Here is a 12,767-nt window from a genome sequence, read left to right as displayed (position 1 = left end):
GATAAACACATGATAATTATCAGTGTTGCAACATTCCAAGAGATTTTTAAACTATCTCTTTACAGATTCATGACTATTTATTTTTAAATAGTTCTGTTTCTTAGCTAAATCCATTAGGATGTTTATTTTTTTTTCAGTAGTGTGCTTCTGGAGGAAAGTGGATATGAGCTTTCATTTTTACAAGGCCCTATAAATATCTACTCTGCAGACCTCAAGTGGGAGACATCCATTAGTAAATCTTCATTCTCCTTTGTTTTTTACTGAATAAGTGCTATAGTCTCAGTCCCAGCATTCTTTTTTAGCTGCTCAGTGCTATCCTTGCTCCAAAAATAATTAGAACAACGGCTTGACAACAGAATCAGCGTTGGAAAACTGGTAACATTTTCAGATATTTCCCTAGCTATTTTTTCACCGTATTGTGAAGAGTCCTTTCAAAATCTTCAAGTGCCAGGCCTTAGAAAGCAACTGAAAGACCTGCTGAGAGAAAAATGTTTGCTCCCTTTGCAGATGTTTTATCTTACTGTAGAGTCAGCAGAGAATTCATTTTTGAGAGTAAGGCCAAAACTTGTACTGCTGTAGTCTCACCACCCTGAGCAGAGGGCAGTGCAAAATTAAACCACCTGGGAGAGCTGAGGGGTAGGACAACCCCTTCCTCAATTGTCCCTGTAAGCAGGACTGACCATAAAATGGCATCCTTTCAAACACTCAGCTACCGCCTCAAACCGGTAACAGTTATGATGCTGAGCAACAATTTCCTAGCCCTTAATTTTTCATTAATAACTGCCTTTCTTCCACAAGTTTGAGAAAAGACCAGCTTCCCTGCCTCCCAAACAATGGAAATGGTGGTTTTGCCTGAATCCTGTGCATTGTGTGCATGTGCATAGATGCTCATAGGCATGTGCTAAGGCAGAGACACGGCCACTTTCCCTCTCTGCTTTCAATGGTGACCATCAATTCTTTGTGTTAATTATCATTTACAGATTGTTGTATGAGCAGAACTGATACCAAAGCAAGGACTGCTGTGAGAAAGGCCAAGACCACCGTTCCACCAGCAGTTTAGGATGACATATGCCAGCACTTCTACCAAAAGAGAAAATAGCTGCTGAGGGGATCTCTTTCTTGCACTTACAGCACCCCCTTCCTTGTATCTCCAGAACTGCTGTGCAATCACACAAAGGTCCTGGTTAAAGCTAGCCATAAATATCATTATCTTTAGCCTAGATTAATTTTCCAGTCTGGTTCACTATGCTTACACCACCAGCATATGGGGAAAGGCAGCACAAATCCAGGAATGACTGGCTGGCAGAATTGGGTATATAGGTTTTCTCCTTTGGTGTCAGCCTTGCCTCATGTTTGCTTAAGCTAATCATTAAATTAGGCATAATCAGGCAGCAATATGGGGCGATGCCACTTCAGAAGTTGGTACCTTGGCAAAGTCCCAGATCCCCTGTAAAGGAATGTCAGGGGATATTGGGCTTGGCTCTGCTCAGAAGCTGTGAGGAGCAGGAATATCAGGAGACATAGTTCAAATAGCTATGCTTTACCTACTTGGGTGGGTGAGGTGAAACCACCCTGTGATAAAAGCACCTTTATCTTTTGTAATTGTGCTGTGAGATCTTTCTGAACAGCAGAGAGAGATTGCACGTTATTCAGATGGGTTATGTCTGAATGAGGATCCTCTGAATACTACCGTTTCATATTGCCTGTAAATACAAGCAGATGTTGCTGTCATTGATTACCCCTTTTCTTGGAAAAATGTGAGGGCTGGAACCTTCCACTAGAGAAAAATCAGCAAAAACCCCAGGGTAGTGAAGGCTCCAGAGGTGAAATACAGGTACAGGCACAGCTCCAGTGCAGTAATCCAGGACTGTCCTAGGAGAGCATTCCTGTGGACAAGGACAAATCTCATTACTGTGTTTCTCTCTCTCTGGCACTTAGCAATAGAGTTTGGTGTTAAGTAGCAAGTTATTGTTCATGGAACAAAGCTATGTAAGTGACTGAAGGGCAAGAAGCAAGAGAAGATCTCTTTTGTCTTACTCTTTTATCTGGTAGTGATGGAAGGGCAGGGAGACTTCCTGGGATTTGACTGTTTGACAGAAGGGACATGCTTTTGTTGTATTCATACAGTGCCTAACCCATTTTGGCCCTGGTATATGATGACAGTCCTTAGGCAATCTTGAAATAATACTTTTAATCATATTTTTCTTGATTTACTCTCTCCTCAAGAATGAATTGTCCTTGGATGAAAGGTCGATAAATGTTTTCTTTTGTTGAAAACTAAAGTATTGTTTTAGTTGTTTAATTTTTTGGAAGCTTTTGAGCTTTGTAGCATTCTAAATAAGTAGGACAAGAGCTATTTTTACTCATCAGAGAGCAAACCAAACTGAATACAAATATGTCTTTCTGTACTTCCTTTCTGTCTTTCAGGGAAAATATATATCCTAAATAATCAGGCTAGCATTAAAGTTTATGCAGCTCTCTCTATCTAAGAGAGAAGGGCCTTTCACGACTACAAGCTTTTCTAAACCAGTCCCTCTTTAACTGCTTGAGTATAAGTTTTAATACTTCTTCATATGGTTTTCTGCTTCTCAGGCACAATTCCCATGTTGCAAGCTATAAGCAACTCCTGGTCATGTCAGCATAGTGCAAGCTCCCCCTTCTTCTCTGCTAGGAGGAGGGAGAAAAGGAGTTGAGCTGGCTTGACTGAGCAGAGAACTGGAAGCCTGTTACCAACCTCAGGAAAAAGATCCTCAGGAAAAAGGGCTTAGCAACCAAGTTTACAAAAAAGATTTAGGAAAGCTATTAAATCTGCTTGATCATAATTTCCTGCCCTGCTTGGGTAGAAAATGGATACAGAGAGGGATATTTACATTGAAGAGAGAGGGGAGGTGTGTTCTCTGGATATTAATCATCCCAATTTACTATGACTCAAATAAACCTTCCTCCTTACCTTCTAGAAAGAGTACACACTGCTGTCATGACAATCATAAATATAAAAGAGCTGCATGGATATTTAATGGTTTATTATATTAACCTTATAAACCAATTACTGAGACTAACAGCAGATTGCAGCTGATATACAGCTTTCACATGACTTAAAAATCGGAGAAATGCAATAATGCAAGAAGTCTTCAAGGACAGGAACTCTGGGCTAGACAGTTAAGTTTTGAGCTGCACTATCATTAGACCTCATGCAGGTCAGAAATGAGAAATGAGAAAATTACAAAAGGAAGAAAAAGCAAAGTGATAAACTGGGGAAATTTTTATCACGCTTTCAAATTTCCATTTGTTTTTTCTTGCTAATACAAAATTTTTTTAAACAAGTTAAATTTGAATATTTAATTCAAGCTAACTATTTAGTTCATAGCTACTGTTATCTATTATGTATAATCAAATCCTGGAAATGAAGGTCTTGAATCATCTACTACAGGAGAAGACTTTTCCACTCTTTCTGGCACTGTCATTAGCACAGTCAGAGCTCAGGCAGAGACATTAGGATGTTGATCCTCCACATCATGTCAAGTGCCTCATTTTCCAGCTGGTGGTTACAGGAAAGGACAACTTTTTCACCTCTATACTGCAATTCTGACCCATTTTTTCCTTGTATTTTGTAGAAATGCCTGAAAACAGAACATTTCAGGAATACTGAAGCAGTTTTTCTAAGTATTAGCAAAATAAGCTGCTTCCACTTTCCAAAATATTTTTGACATTTTTAAAAGAAGTCTGCTTTGACATCTCTGAATTTTTTTTTTATATTTTCTATGTGGCCAAAACTGAGTGTTAATTTCTACCCAAATTCACAAGTAATTTTTGCTGCAAGTTGCCATGGTGCAAGTGTGATGTGAGGTGGCTGACTTTCATCTCCCACAGTGTTCGCAGACATGTGGCAGTGGTTTCCAGAAGCGAGATACACTTTGTAAGCAGCGCCTGGCAGATGGAAGCTTGTTAGAGCTGCCAGAAACCTTCTGCTCCATGCCAAGGCCAGTTACCCAACAAGTCTGCAAAAATGAGGATTGTCCCAATGAGTGGCTTCTCTCTGACTGGACACAGGTATGCTTATTTGTATACATGAGTATTGTGCTGTTCTTGGTGATAAAGTTCCTCAGTCACTTGGGATAGAGGACCCAAATGAGCTCAGACTGCACAAAGCGTGTTATGCCCAGTTTTGTCCTGTAATCTGTCCTTATCACCCTGGTAGGGGATGTGATCACTAGCTCAATGTTCCTCTTTGGAGATTGCCTCCACAGACGTGGTTTAGCCATCCAGCCAAACCATTAAGACCTCCCTTCTGGCATAAACACAAGCCATGCTCAAAACAATAAATCCCTGCCTCTCTCCATGCCTATGCTTATGTTCACTGAAGGTCTCAATGAAGAGTAATCTTTATTCCCCCAAACTAAAGGCTTTTCCTTCCCAAAACCTGGCTGTTGTGGTGTCAATAGTCTTTTCCTCTTGAGGCCACTCCAACCTTTCCCTATGATGCAGAGAAGAGAAGGGAGGAATTTCTGCAGTCTGCTATAGGCACATTATGACAGACACCAAGCCTCTTTTGTTCTAGGACACTGTTTTTGCAATGTTAGCTAGCTACTTCCTTCCTTCCATTTAGGGATAGCAAAACAAACTCATTCTACTAAAGTCTCTTGCACATCCCCAGGCTCCTTTTCTGGCACCATATGGCTTAAGAAAAATTCCCTTTATATTTATGACAGCATAACTGAAAATACAATTTGACCTTTTAATGCTAGTAAGCATCAAAATTATTCCCCATCTTGCAATCTCTGCCACCACTCTCCCAATTTCCTTTCCTGGAAGGCGGAAATTGGCTTAATTGTGAAAGAAACACTGGTCACCACACAGAGCTGTCCCACCTGTACCCTTCATATGTTGATCTATCTTGATGTTTCACTCAAATAAGTGCATGTTCTCATGAAATCTGCTGCCAGAAGACACATAGCTGTTCTGTCAGTGAAGATGGTGATTCTATTCCCAATCTGTCCTACTTCACCGGAAGTTACTACATGGTTTATGTTGACATCCATACAACTCACATTTCTGCGATTGGTGCTTACTAAAATCAAATCTGACTTCACTCACTCCTTCCCATTTCACTTGAAGGCTGCTATGGTTTTGCTTTTCTTACCCTTAGTGGGTTTTCTCCCCCTCACTTCATCTCCAATTCCCATTACCACATGTGTGCACCTACATGTAAAAGAAGTGCATGTGTATCTTTGTGCTACCAACTTTACAGCACTCAACCCACTTTCCAGCACCTTTACAGACTGCTGCATGGGTCCCTGTGCAATGGCACTGCCTGTATTCTCACTTTCTGTGTTGCTGTATACATAAATATGAAATAAAATAGTCACGCTGGATTTCATCGAACAATGCCCAGCTGTGCATCGAGCACCACAGTACAGTATTAGATGGTTTATACTCTTTTGTGTAAGCTATGTGTGATAACTACCAGGCTGAGGTTACTCACTGGTATCTGAAACACTCATCCATTTATTATTTCTAATAGAGCCGCAACAATAAAGCTCAATCATTAAGTTTAGGCCAGATTTTAGCAGGACAGGATTTATCTGTGAAGTACAACTCAATGTGGTCTGCTTATGGCTATGAGCAGGAATTTTTCCAGCCAGCAGACACAGACATATGGAAACAAAGTGCAAAGACTAGCTTTGTACTGTAGCACAGTATCATTAAAACAAGGGACACCATCTGAGAGAAAAATGTGCTAAAGGAAGCATGGGAAGATTCAAAGCCTCAAAGGACATAACATACCTGATACATCACCTCCCTACTGTGCCTGCACTGCTTGTAACTGAATGGCCAGGTGCTGCTCTGCTTTATTCCACTGCAATATTTTGAAAGCTGTAACTGATCTGTACCATGGTATGAGTATGCAATGTGGATATGGGAGGTGAGCGAGTGTGTGACAAGGAACACCCTTTTGCTTTTAAGACAACTTGTTCCTAATGTTTCTTACTCTGTTCCTAGTGTTCAGTGAGCTGTGGAGAGGGCACGCAGAGTCGAAATGCCATTTGCAGAAAGGTGCTGAAAACTGGTGGGTTTGTCATCATCAATTCCTCACTGTGCCCACCTTTGCCATTCTCATCCTTGATCAGGCCCTGTGCACTAGACACTTGTGCAAGTAAGTGGAAAAGATGCTTGGGAGTGTCTGGGGAAAGGGGGCTTGGATGTCCATCACTAAGAAAACCATGCTCTCACCTGCTCCATAACCTTCTCTTGTGCTGGTGTTACTCAGTCTTGCAGAGTGGCTGCTGCTGCTGAGTTTTTCTGTCTGTGAACAAGTATGCTTTGTTTAGCAATAAGGCAAGTCAGTGGATGAGACCTATAAATTTTACTGTTGGAGCTGTGTCTGAGCCAATGTGCTGGAAGGGAGCTACTGCTTTCTGGAAGAACTGGCTCAAAACTCTGACCTAAATCTAGGTCTAAATTTCACAACTGGAATATAGAGGCTCAGAGATACAGCACTGCAGTCTGAGGGCAGCTGCAAATAAACTCTCTGCTAGAACAGCTGCAAAGAAAATGGTTGGTAAGGGATTTTGTTGAAGATCATTTAAAAACATATTATTTCATTATGTCACCCAGAACCCTCTATAACCTGGGATTTCTAATGAACCATGCAACATAAGTTAGATGTATTTTATGTTGGTATTTCACGCATTTGTGGTTGCCCTTCACAAGAGCAGTAGTCTCCCTGTATGTCCTTCCCTGGCTTGCAGTAAGCCAACTGGATATGCGAAAGTTCAAAAGTCAGCCTAGCTTCAGCTTAAAGCTGACTGTGAACTCTGAAACTGCTAAATGTTGGGTATGTCAGGGAGAAAAGAAGATCTGATATTCAGAACCAAAGCTGGGACAAAATGTTACATGGTATTTACTAAAAATATAACTCTAGTGCTTTATTTAGTGCTTCATAACAAAGATCTCTGTGACAGAGATCTGGAAACTGGAAGGGAACACTGCTCTAGTGCACTTTAACAGTATTTACCATGTTTTTAAGCCTAGTCCAGACAGTTTAGTTCTGTTCAGCGTTACTTCCTAAGGTAGCAGCACTTTCACTCTTCCTTACCACTGTGAGTTGCAAGAGTATGTTGCCTTTGAGGGTTTGGATGGTAAACACTTGTCTTTTCAATGTATTTATTAAGCAACTATCTTAATTTAAATAATTTAACAAGAACTACATTTCCACGCAAGTTTTCTCCCTTCCATAAAGCTTTTGTCCCTGGCTCTTTGGTTTCTGCATGTGCCCAGGGCGGGACTACTTTTGCATTCCTAAAGTGCACCTCGTTATTCCTCTTATTTTGATTGCTCCAACTTAATGTTCAGCAGCTGGTGGCTGGTTTCTCCCATTACTGTCTAATGGGTTGAATGCTGCCAGCACCAAAGTAAACTGCTTGTTTTGTTTAATGGTATCACATACTAATAGTATTAATGATATTTCAGGGCACAACAGGCCAGCTCATAAGCAAAGCCCCCATATTATGGCTGTAAAGAAAGTTTACATCCAGACAAGGAAGCAGAAGAAGCTACACTTTATTGTGGGTGGGTATGCCTACCTGCTGCCCAAAACCTCTGTTATTCTCCGATGCCCCACAAGGAGGTTCCGGAAATCAATGATCACTTGGGAGAAGGACGACAAGAGGCTCGTCAGCTCAGCTCACATCACCATTGCACCCTACGGGTACATGAAAATCCACCGTTTGAAGCCTTCAGACACTGGGACATACACCTGCACAGCAGGCCCAGCTCTGGAGCATTTTGTGATTAAACTAATTGGAAACAAGAAGATCATTGCTGGGCAGCCAACTGGTATTAGGGAGGAAGAGGCCATGAGAAAGGTCAGCTTAAATCAAGCCTTGCGAACCGAGGAGAAACACATCAATGGGATTCTCTTCAATGGGAGCAAGGCTGAAAAGCGAGGGCACCTTGCTGACCCCAGCAGGTGGTATGACTATATTGTCTCAAGGGTGCTACAGCACAGGGGCTGGCCAGGGGAAAATCTGGAGTCCTGGGAAGCCCAGGAGTCCACGGAGAGAAACACATCCTCAGAGGAGGACCAGAGCCGGGAGTATAGCCTGCCATTTACTATGGTCACAGAGCAGGAACGCTTGGATGATATCATAAGGAATTTGTCTCAACAGCCTGAGGAGCTTAAAGATGTCTACACTGAGCAGCTTGTTGTGCAGCTGGCTCATGAGGTTTTCAAGAGCCACTGGGAGCACCAGGAATCTGACCTCAAAGCGTCAAGGCAAAGAGTAGATTCAACCTCAGTGGAGTACCCTCTCCACAGACACGTTTCTGGATTAACCAGCTCCCTGAGGACATCATCTGCTGAAGCATTTCTTCCCACCTCTGTAGACCTGGCAAATGGCTTGCGCAGACCTCATCAAAAGCCTGCCATCCTCCGAAAGATTTCAGCAGCACAACAGCTTTCTGCTTCAGAGGTTGTTACCCACTTAGGACAAACGGTGGTCCTAGCCAGTGGCACACTGAGCGTGCTGCTTCACTGTGAAGCGGTAGGAAACCCAAAGCCCACCATCAGCTGGGCTAAGAATGGAGAGGAGGTGAAATACAATGATAGGTAAAACATATGATTTAACTTTTAAGAAAATAATTGATATTTTGACTCTTCATTTTCTATGTTTTACTGCCTGTCAGTCCCATGGACAAAACCATATTTTGCTGTAGTTTGATTTCATAGCAGAAAGAAGGGCTAACACATGTGAAGTGGTAAACAGGGTACTGTAACTCTTCAGCAAGGTCTAGATGCTGGGTCAGTCTGGTGTGGCAAACAGGAGCTTTACTTCTGTTTCAGTAAGTAAAAAGAAGAGTTTGGAGAGTACTTAAGTAGGTAAGTGCATAATGCAGTCAACAGAGCACTCCATGCCTGGAGGCTGGGAAGCTTAGTGTATTTTCCCACTGAAGGTGGAGTCTTCTGCTATGAAGACTGGTTTTGAGATACAAAAATTGGTTATTGATTATTACTGTTACTATTGTCTTCTGTTGGAGATATGAATTGCATTTCTCACCGTGCTCCAGCAGGGTCTGTCTGACATGATTGTGGTAACAGAAGATGGAGGAAGTGAATCTTCTGCCTTCCACATATGTATCTGTGTGTAAAACTGCCTGGGGATAAACCTGAGGGGGCATTACAATCACCATTCCCTGTGTATGTTCTGATAGAGGCTGTAAACTATGGAACCTTACTTCATGGCTATTTGCAGCTATGCTGTCATCTCAACACACTGTTCCCTAAACGCTAGTATTCTGATGTGAGTTGGTGCATCCTCATCTGTTCAAACTCCAGGGTGCTGGTCCCAGGTGTAGCCTGAAAACTTGAATAGCAAAATGCTTTTATCAGCGTACCACAGAAATTATGCTGGTTTTCCTTCAGGTAGCCTTTACCTGCCTATCACTCCATGTTATTCATTTGTGTGCAAGAGCACACAAAAAGAGACTGTTTTCAATGTTAATTATATGCTTAACTGTGTTGATAGCACACATTTTTCTCATGTGTATACTTGAGATTTTATATTTTGGTTCTGTTCTGTGAGAAAGTGGTATATAAGGATAGGCAGTAAGAGCGTTAAGAGGCAGTTATATTAACCAACATGGTACAACAAAGCAGTCCAGAGATCTGCAAGCAGCTCTTCCTGCACAAGATACTGACCTCAGGTAAGACATCTGAATTTAGTCACAAGGTTAGGTTGGGAAAAAAAGAAAAGATGGAGTCAAGGCTAAAATAGATTTCCAGTGTGATGCCTGCGGATCATCCAGAAAAGTGTTGATTTAGGAACAACTGCTACTTCTGCATAGTTACACAATTAGTTTATTAGCTCCTTTCTCACTTTGACAACTGAATCACTCCAAAATTGTTGTTTTCTCTAATGTAGTGAATTTACTGGTTCTTGTCTCTGTTTCTGTGTCTGAAGGCTAGTAAGTATATTAGGTTTCACACAAAACATGGTAACGTTTGCAGGCGGAGGGGACACTAAGAGCAAAAATGTGGAAATCTCATGCACTCTTAATCAAGACTTGGGCCTATAGTATCCCTTTATTTGGCCATATTCCTCTGAAAATATCTTCATGGCCCCCCAAAAAGTTTCATATACAGATTTTCATTGCCAGTGGTTACATCCTGTTGGAATTATGCCATTAAGGGATTCTTTTTTCTCTACTTGAAGTGACTGTGATTTCTGTGGTATGCTTGAAAGGGAATAGAGGTTACGTAAAGTCCACGTGTGGTTAATGCTGGCCACTACACTCATGAGAAAATTACAAGTTTGTCTCACATTATATAAGCAGCCATGGTATAGCAACAGACAGATTCATTTAGCTGACAATAAAACAGTCTTGCAATTTCTGAAATTTTAGTTTGGATTTTTTTTTTGTTTTTTTAAATTTTACAATGCCTTTCTATGGTTTTTTTTTTTTTCCATTCAGTTTGGCTGAAATAGCATTAAATGCTGTGTTGTATTTCTGAATTATCAGGCAACTATATGTGCTCAAAATTTCTATCAGAAAGACTCAGGGAAGTACAGTTTATTTGCCAGTTAGTAGCATTATTCATTGACAACTCTTCTTTAAAGGTTGAGGCAGTTTCCATTTACGAAATTCATTCTGTACTCATCACTTACAGTTCCTTCAGGTTGGTGGGGAAGGAAATGAGCAGTGCTCTGGGCTTCAGAGATACTCAGCATCTGCAACTTTGGAGTTAATGGAAGTTTAGAAATCACGGTGCATATAAAAATTGGGTTGTGGATGTTTTGCTGGGTTCTTAACAGCAGTATTCTAGTTTTGGCTCAGAATGCTCTTGCTGGCTGCCAATCAGCTGTGTAAATGAAAGCCGCAGTTTAAGCAGTCTCACAGTGTACTGCTGTAAACTGCAAGGCCATCTGCATGCAGTAGTGTTTGGTATGCTTGAGCTGTCTTTCAGCTCTGCAGCTTGTCTTCTTCATACTTTGCCAGCCACTGAATGGAGAAGAGATTTTCCAGCCCACCTCTGTCTTAATGAGAATAAGAAAATTAATAGAGATGGGCCTTCCTGTAGCAGTATCAAAGAGAGATACTTCTGGTGAGGAAGGTCAGGAGGAGTTGTGCTGAAGTCCCTCATTTCATGCCCTGCCGACTATACTGAGATTCTGGTTGTATCTGGTTTGTATTGTGTTTTTTAGAGTGTAGGCTGCTGGTTTTAGGTTAGGTGAGCGCTATCTGTATTGTGTCTTACCAATTACTGAGATAAAGGCATTTACTTTTAGGCATTGTGGCCATGGATTTTGTCTGGACCAGTGATGTAGCAATGAATGGCTCTGTTCCTACTGCCTCCTTCCACGAGCTGTTCCATCTACCTAAAAGTATTTATGACTCCTACTACACAGCTCCACTTGCAAAAATTAATTTCTTTAGCTTTAGTCTAGGTACTGTCACAAAAAGATATAACACAGGCCCCCAAAATGTTTTGGTTTTCAGTTACTCAACAGAATGAAAACATATTACACAAAAAACTGCAGCAGTTGAAAATATCTGTGTGGTTCCAGTAAAAGATCCTTGACTTGAGTCTACATATTCAGCCTGAGTGCATATTTAACATGAGTGTCCATACTCTGTCCTAAGGTTAAAGTGTCAGGTTAACAGCAGCATGGCTTCTGAGTGCAGTTTCAGAACCTGCTAGTATCTATACCAAAGTCTGGAGACTTCTGTAAATGATGTAAAATGTTTTGTTTCAAAGAAAATTCAGATTAACTTCCTTAGGAATCAATTTTAAAAGTGAAAAATCTTCAAGGGATTTATGCATTGTTTAGTAAGCCTTCCAAGTATGCTGTAATTTCCATCACTGGGAACCCATTGGTACTTGATAATTCAACTTTTCTAAAACAGAAATGTATTTTATAAATGGACATGAAGCTGAATGTAAACAGTAGGTTATACAGAGTTAGGTGTTTGCGAGGTGCCATCTGAATTAGTCACTGATACAGGTCCTGTAAAATACATTTTTGTCTTGGAGACAATGCAGTGTGGACCAACCGAGATGAGACTGACTAAATATTAAGCTGTATTATTTTAAGTCCATAAACAAGATTCTGAAGACATACTGCTGACAGATAGAATTGCTACAGCTGGTATTTTTTTCACCACTGACAAGCAACTCAATACCTAACAAAAATAGCAATCTACGAGCAGATAGGGAATCCAGCCAAAATCATTCTATACAAAGAGGGATAATAAAAGATCTGCTTTCAAGAAAAGCAGCTATGCTAAATTGAGACACACAACTAACAGAATTATTGAAAAGAAGTGGACATTAGCTTTGTTTCTAGAGAAGGACATTAAAACTAGGTAGATGGAGGTGCATTAGGGTTTTTTTTTTAAAAGGCAGGTAGCTACATGGCCTATTTCTATTTCTAAAAATATTTGTGCTGGATCTTGAGATGACTTAAACTGACAAACAGACATTTACATCAGCAGAGTTGATTAACAACAAACAAATTATGATCCCTTGTGTTTTACAAGGTGCAATATTAAACAAGCTCTTTCCTCAACCTGAAGGTGACAGAAACTTTTATAAAAATTTTTTTAGGGTATTGTAGGTGTTAGTTTGATGGGGGACTGACTGATCAGCCTACATGCTATATTTGCACACATACAGGAAGAAGACACACAACTTTTAATTGTTACATGCTAGTATAATTTGGGACAAATTCTGAATCTGTAATGAATTCCATGTAGAGATTGAACCAGTC

At 40.8% G+C, this 12,767-nt stretch overlaps 1 protein-coding gene and 1 long non-coding RNA gene across 6 annotated transcripts in view; one reads left to right on the top strand and one right to left on the bottom strand.

Moving 5' to 3' along the window:
- ADAMTSL1 (ADAMTS like 1) overlaps positions 1-12,767 on the top strand; it is a 489,531-nt gene that overhangs the window by 436,286 nt on the left and 40,478 nt on the right. For all 4 annotated transcript variants that reach the window (XM_030004255.2, XM_030004254.2, XM_030004257.2 and 1 more), the window contains 3 exons: positions 3,871-4,050; positions 6,001-6,154; positions 7,471-8,608. In XM_030004255.2, coding sequence (XP_029860115.1) covers positions 3,871-4,050; positions 6,001-6,154; positions 7,471-8,608 — 1,472 coding nt within the window. The remainder of the gene's footprint in view (positions 1-3,870; positions 4,051-6,000; positions 6,155-7,470; positions 8,609-12,767) is intronic.
- Positions 1-12,767, bottom strand: part of LOC115336754 — a 38,991-nt gene that overhangs the window by 23,828 nt on the left and 2,396 nt on the right. The gene's annotated exons all lie outside the window — the stretch shown is intronic.

Source organism: Aquila chrysaetos, chromosome Z, assembly GCF_900496995.4.
Source record: "Aquila chrysaetos chrysaetos chromosome Z, bAquChr1.4, whole genome shotgun sequence".
Classification (NCBI taxonomy): domain Eukaryota; kingdom Metazoa; phylum Chordata; class Aves; order Accipitriformes; family Accipitridae; genus Aquila; species Aquila chrysaetos.
Note: the sequence above shows the minus strand (reverse complement) of the source record. Positions and strands in the feature narration are given on the sequence as shown.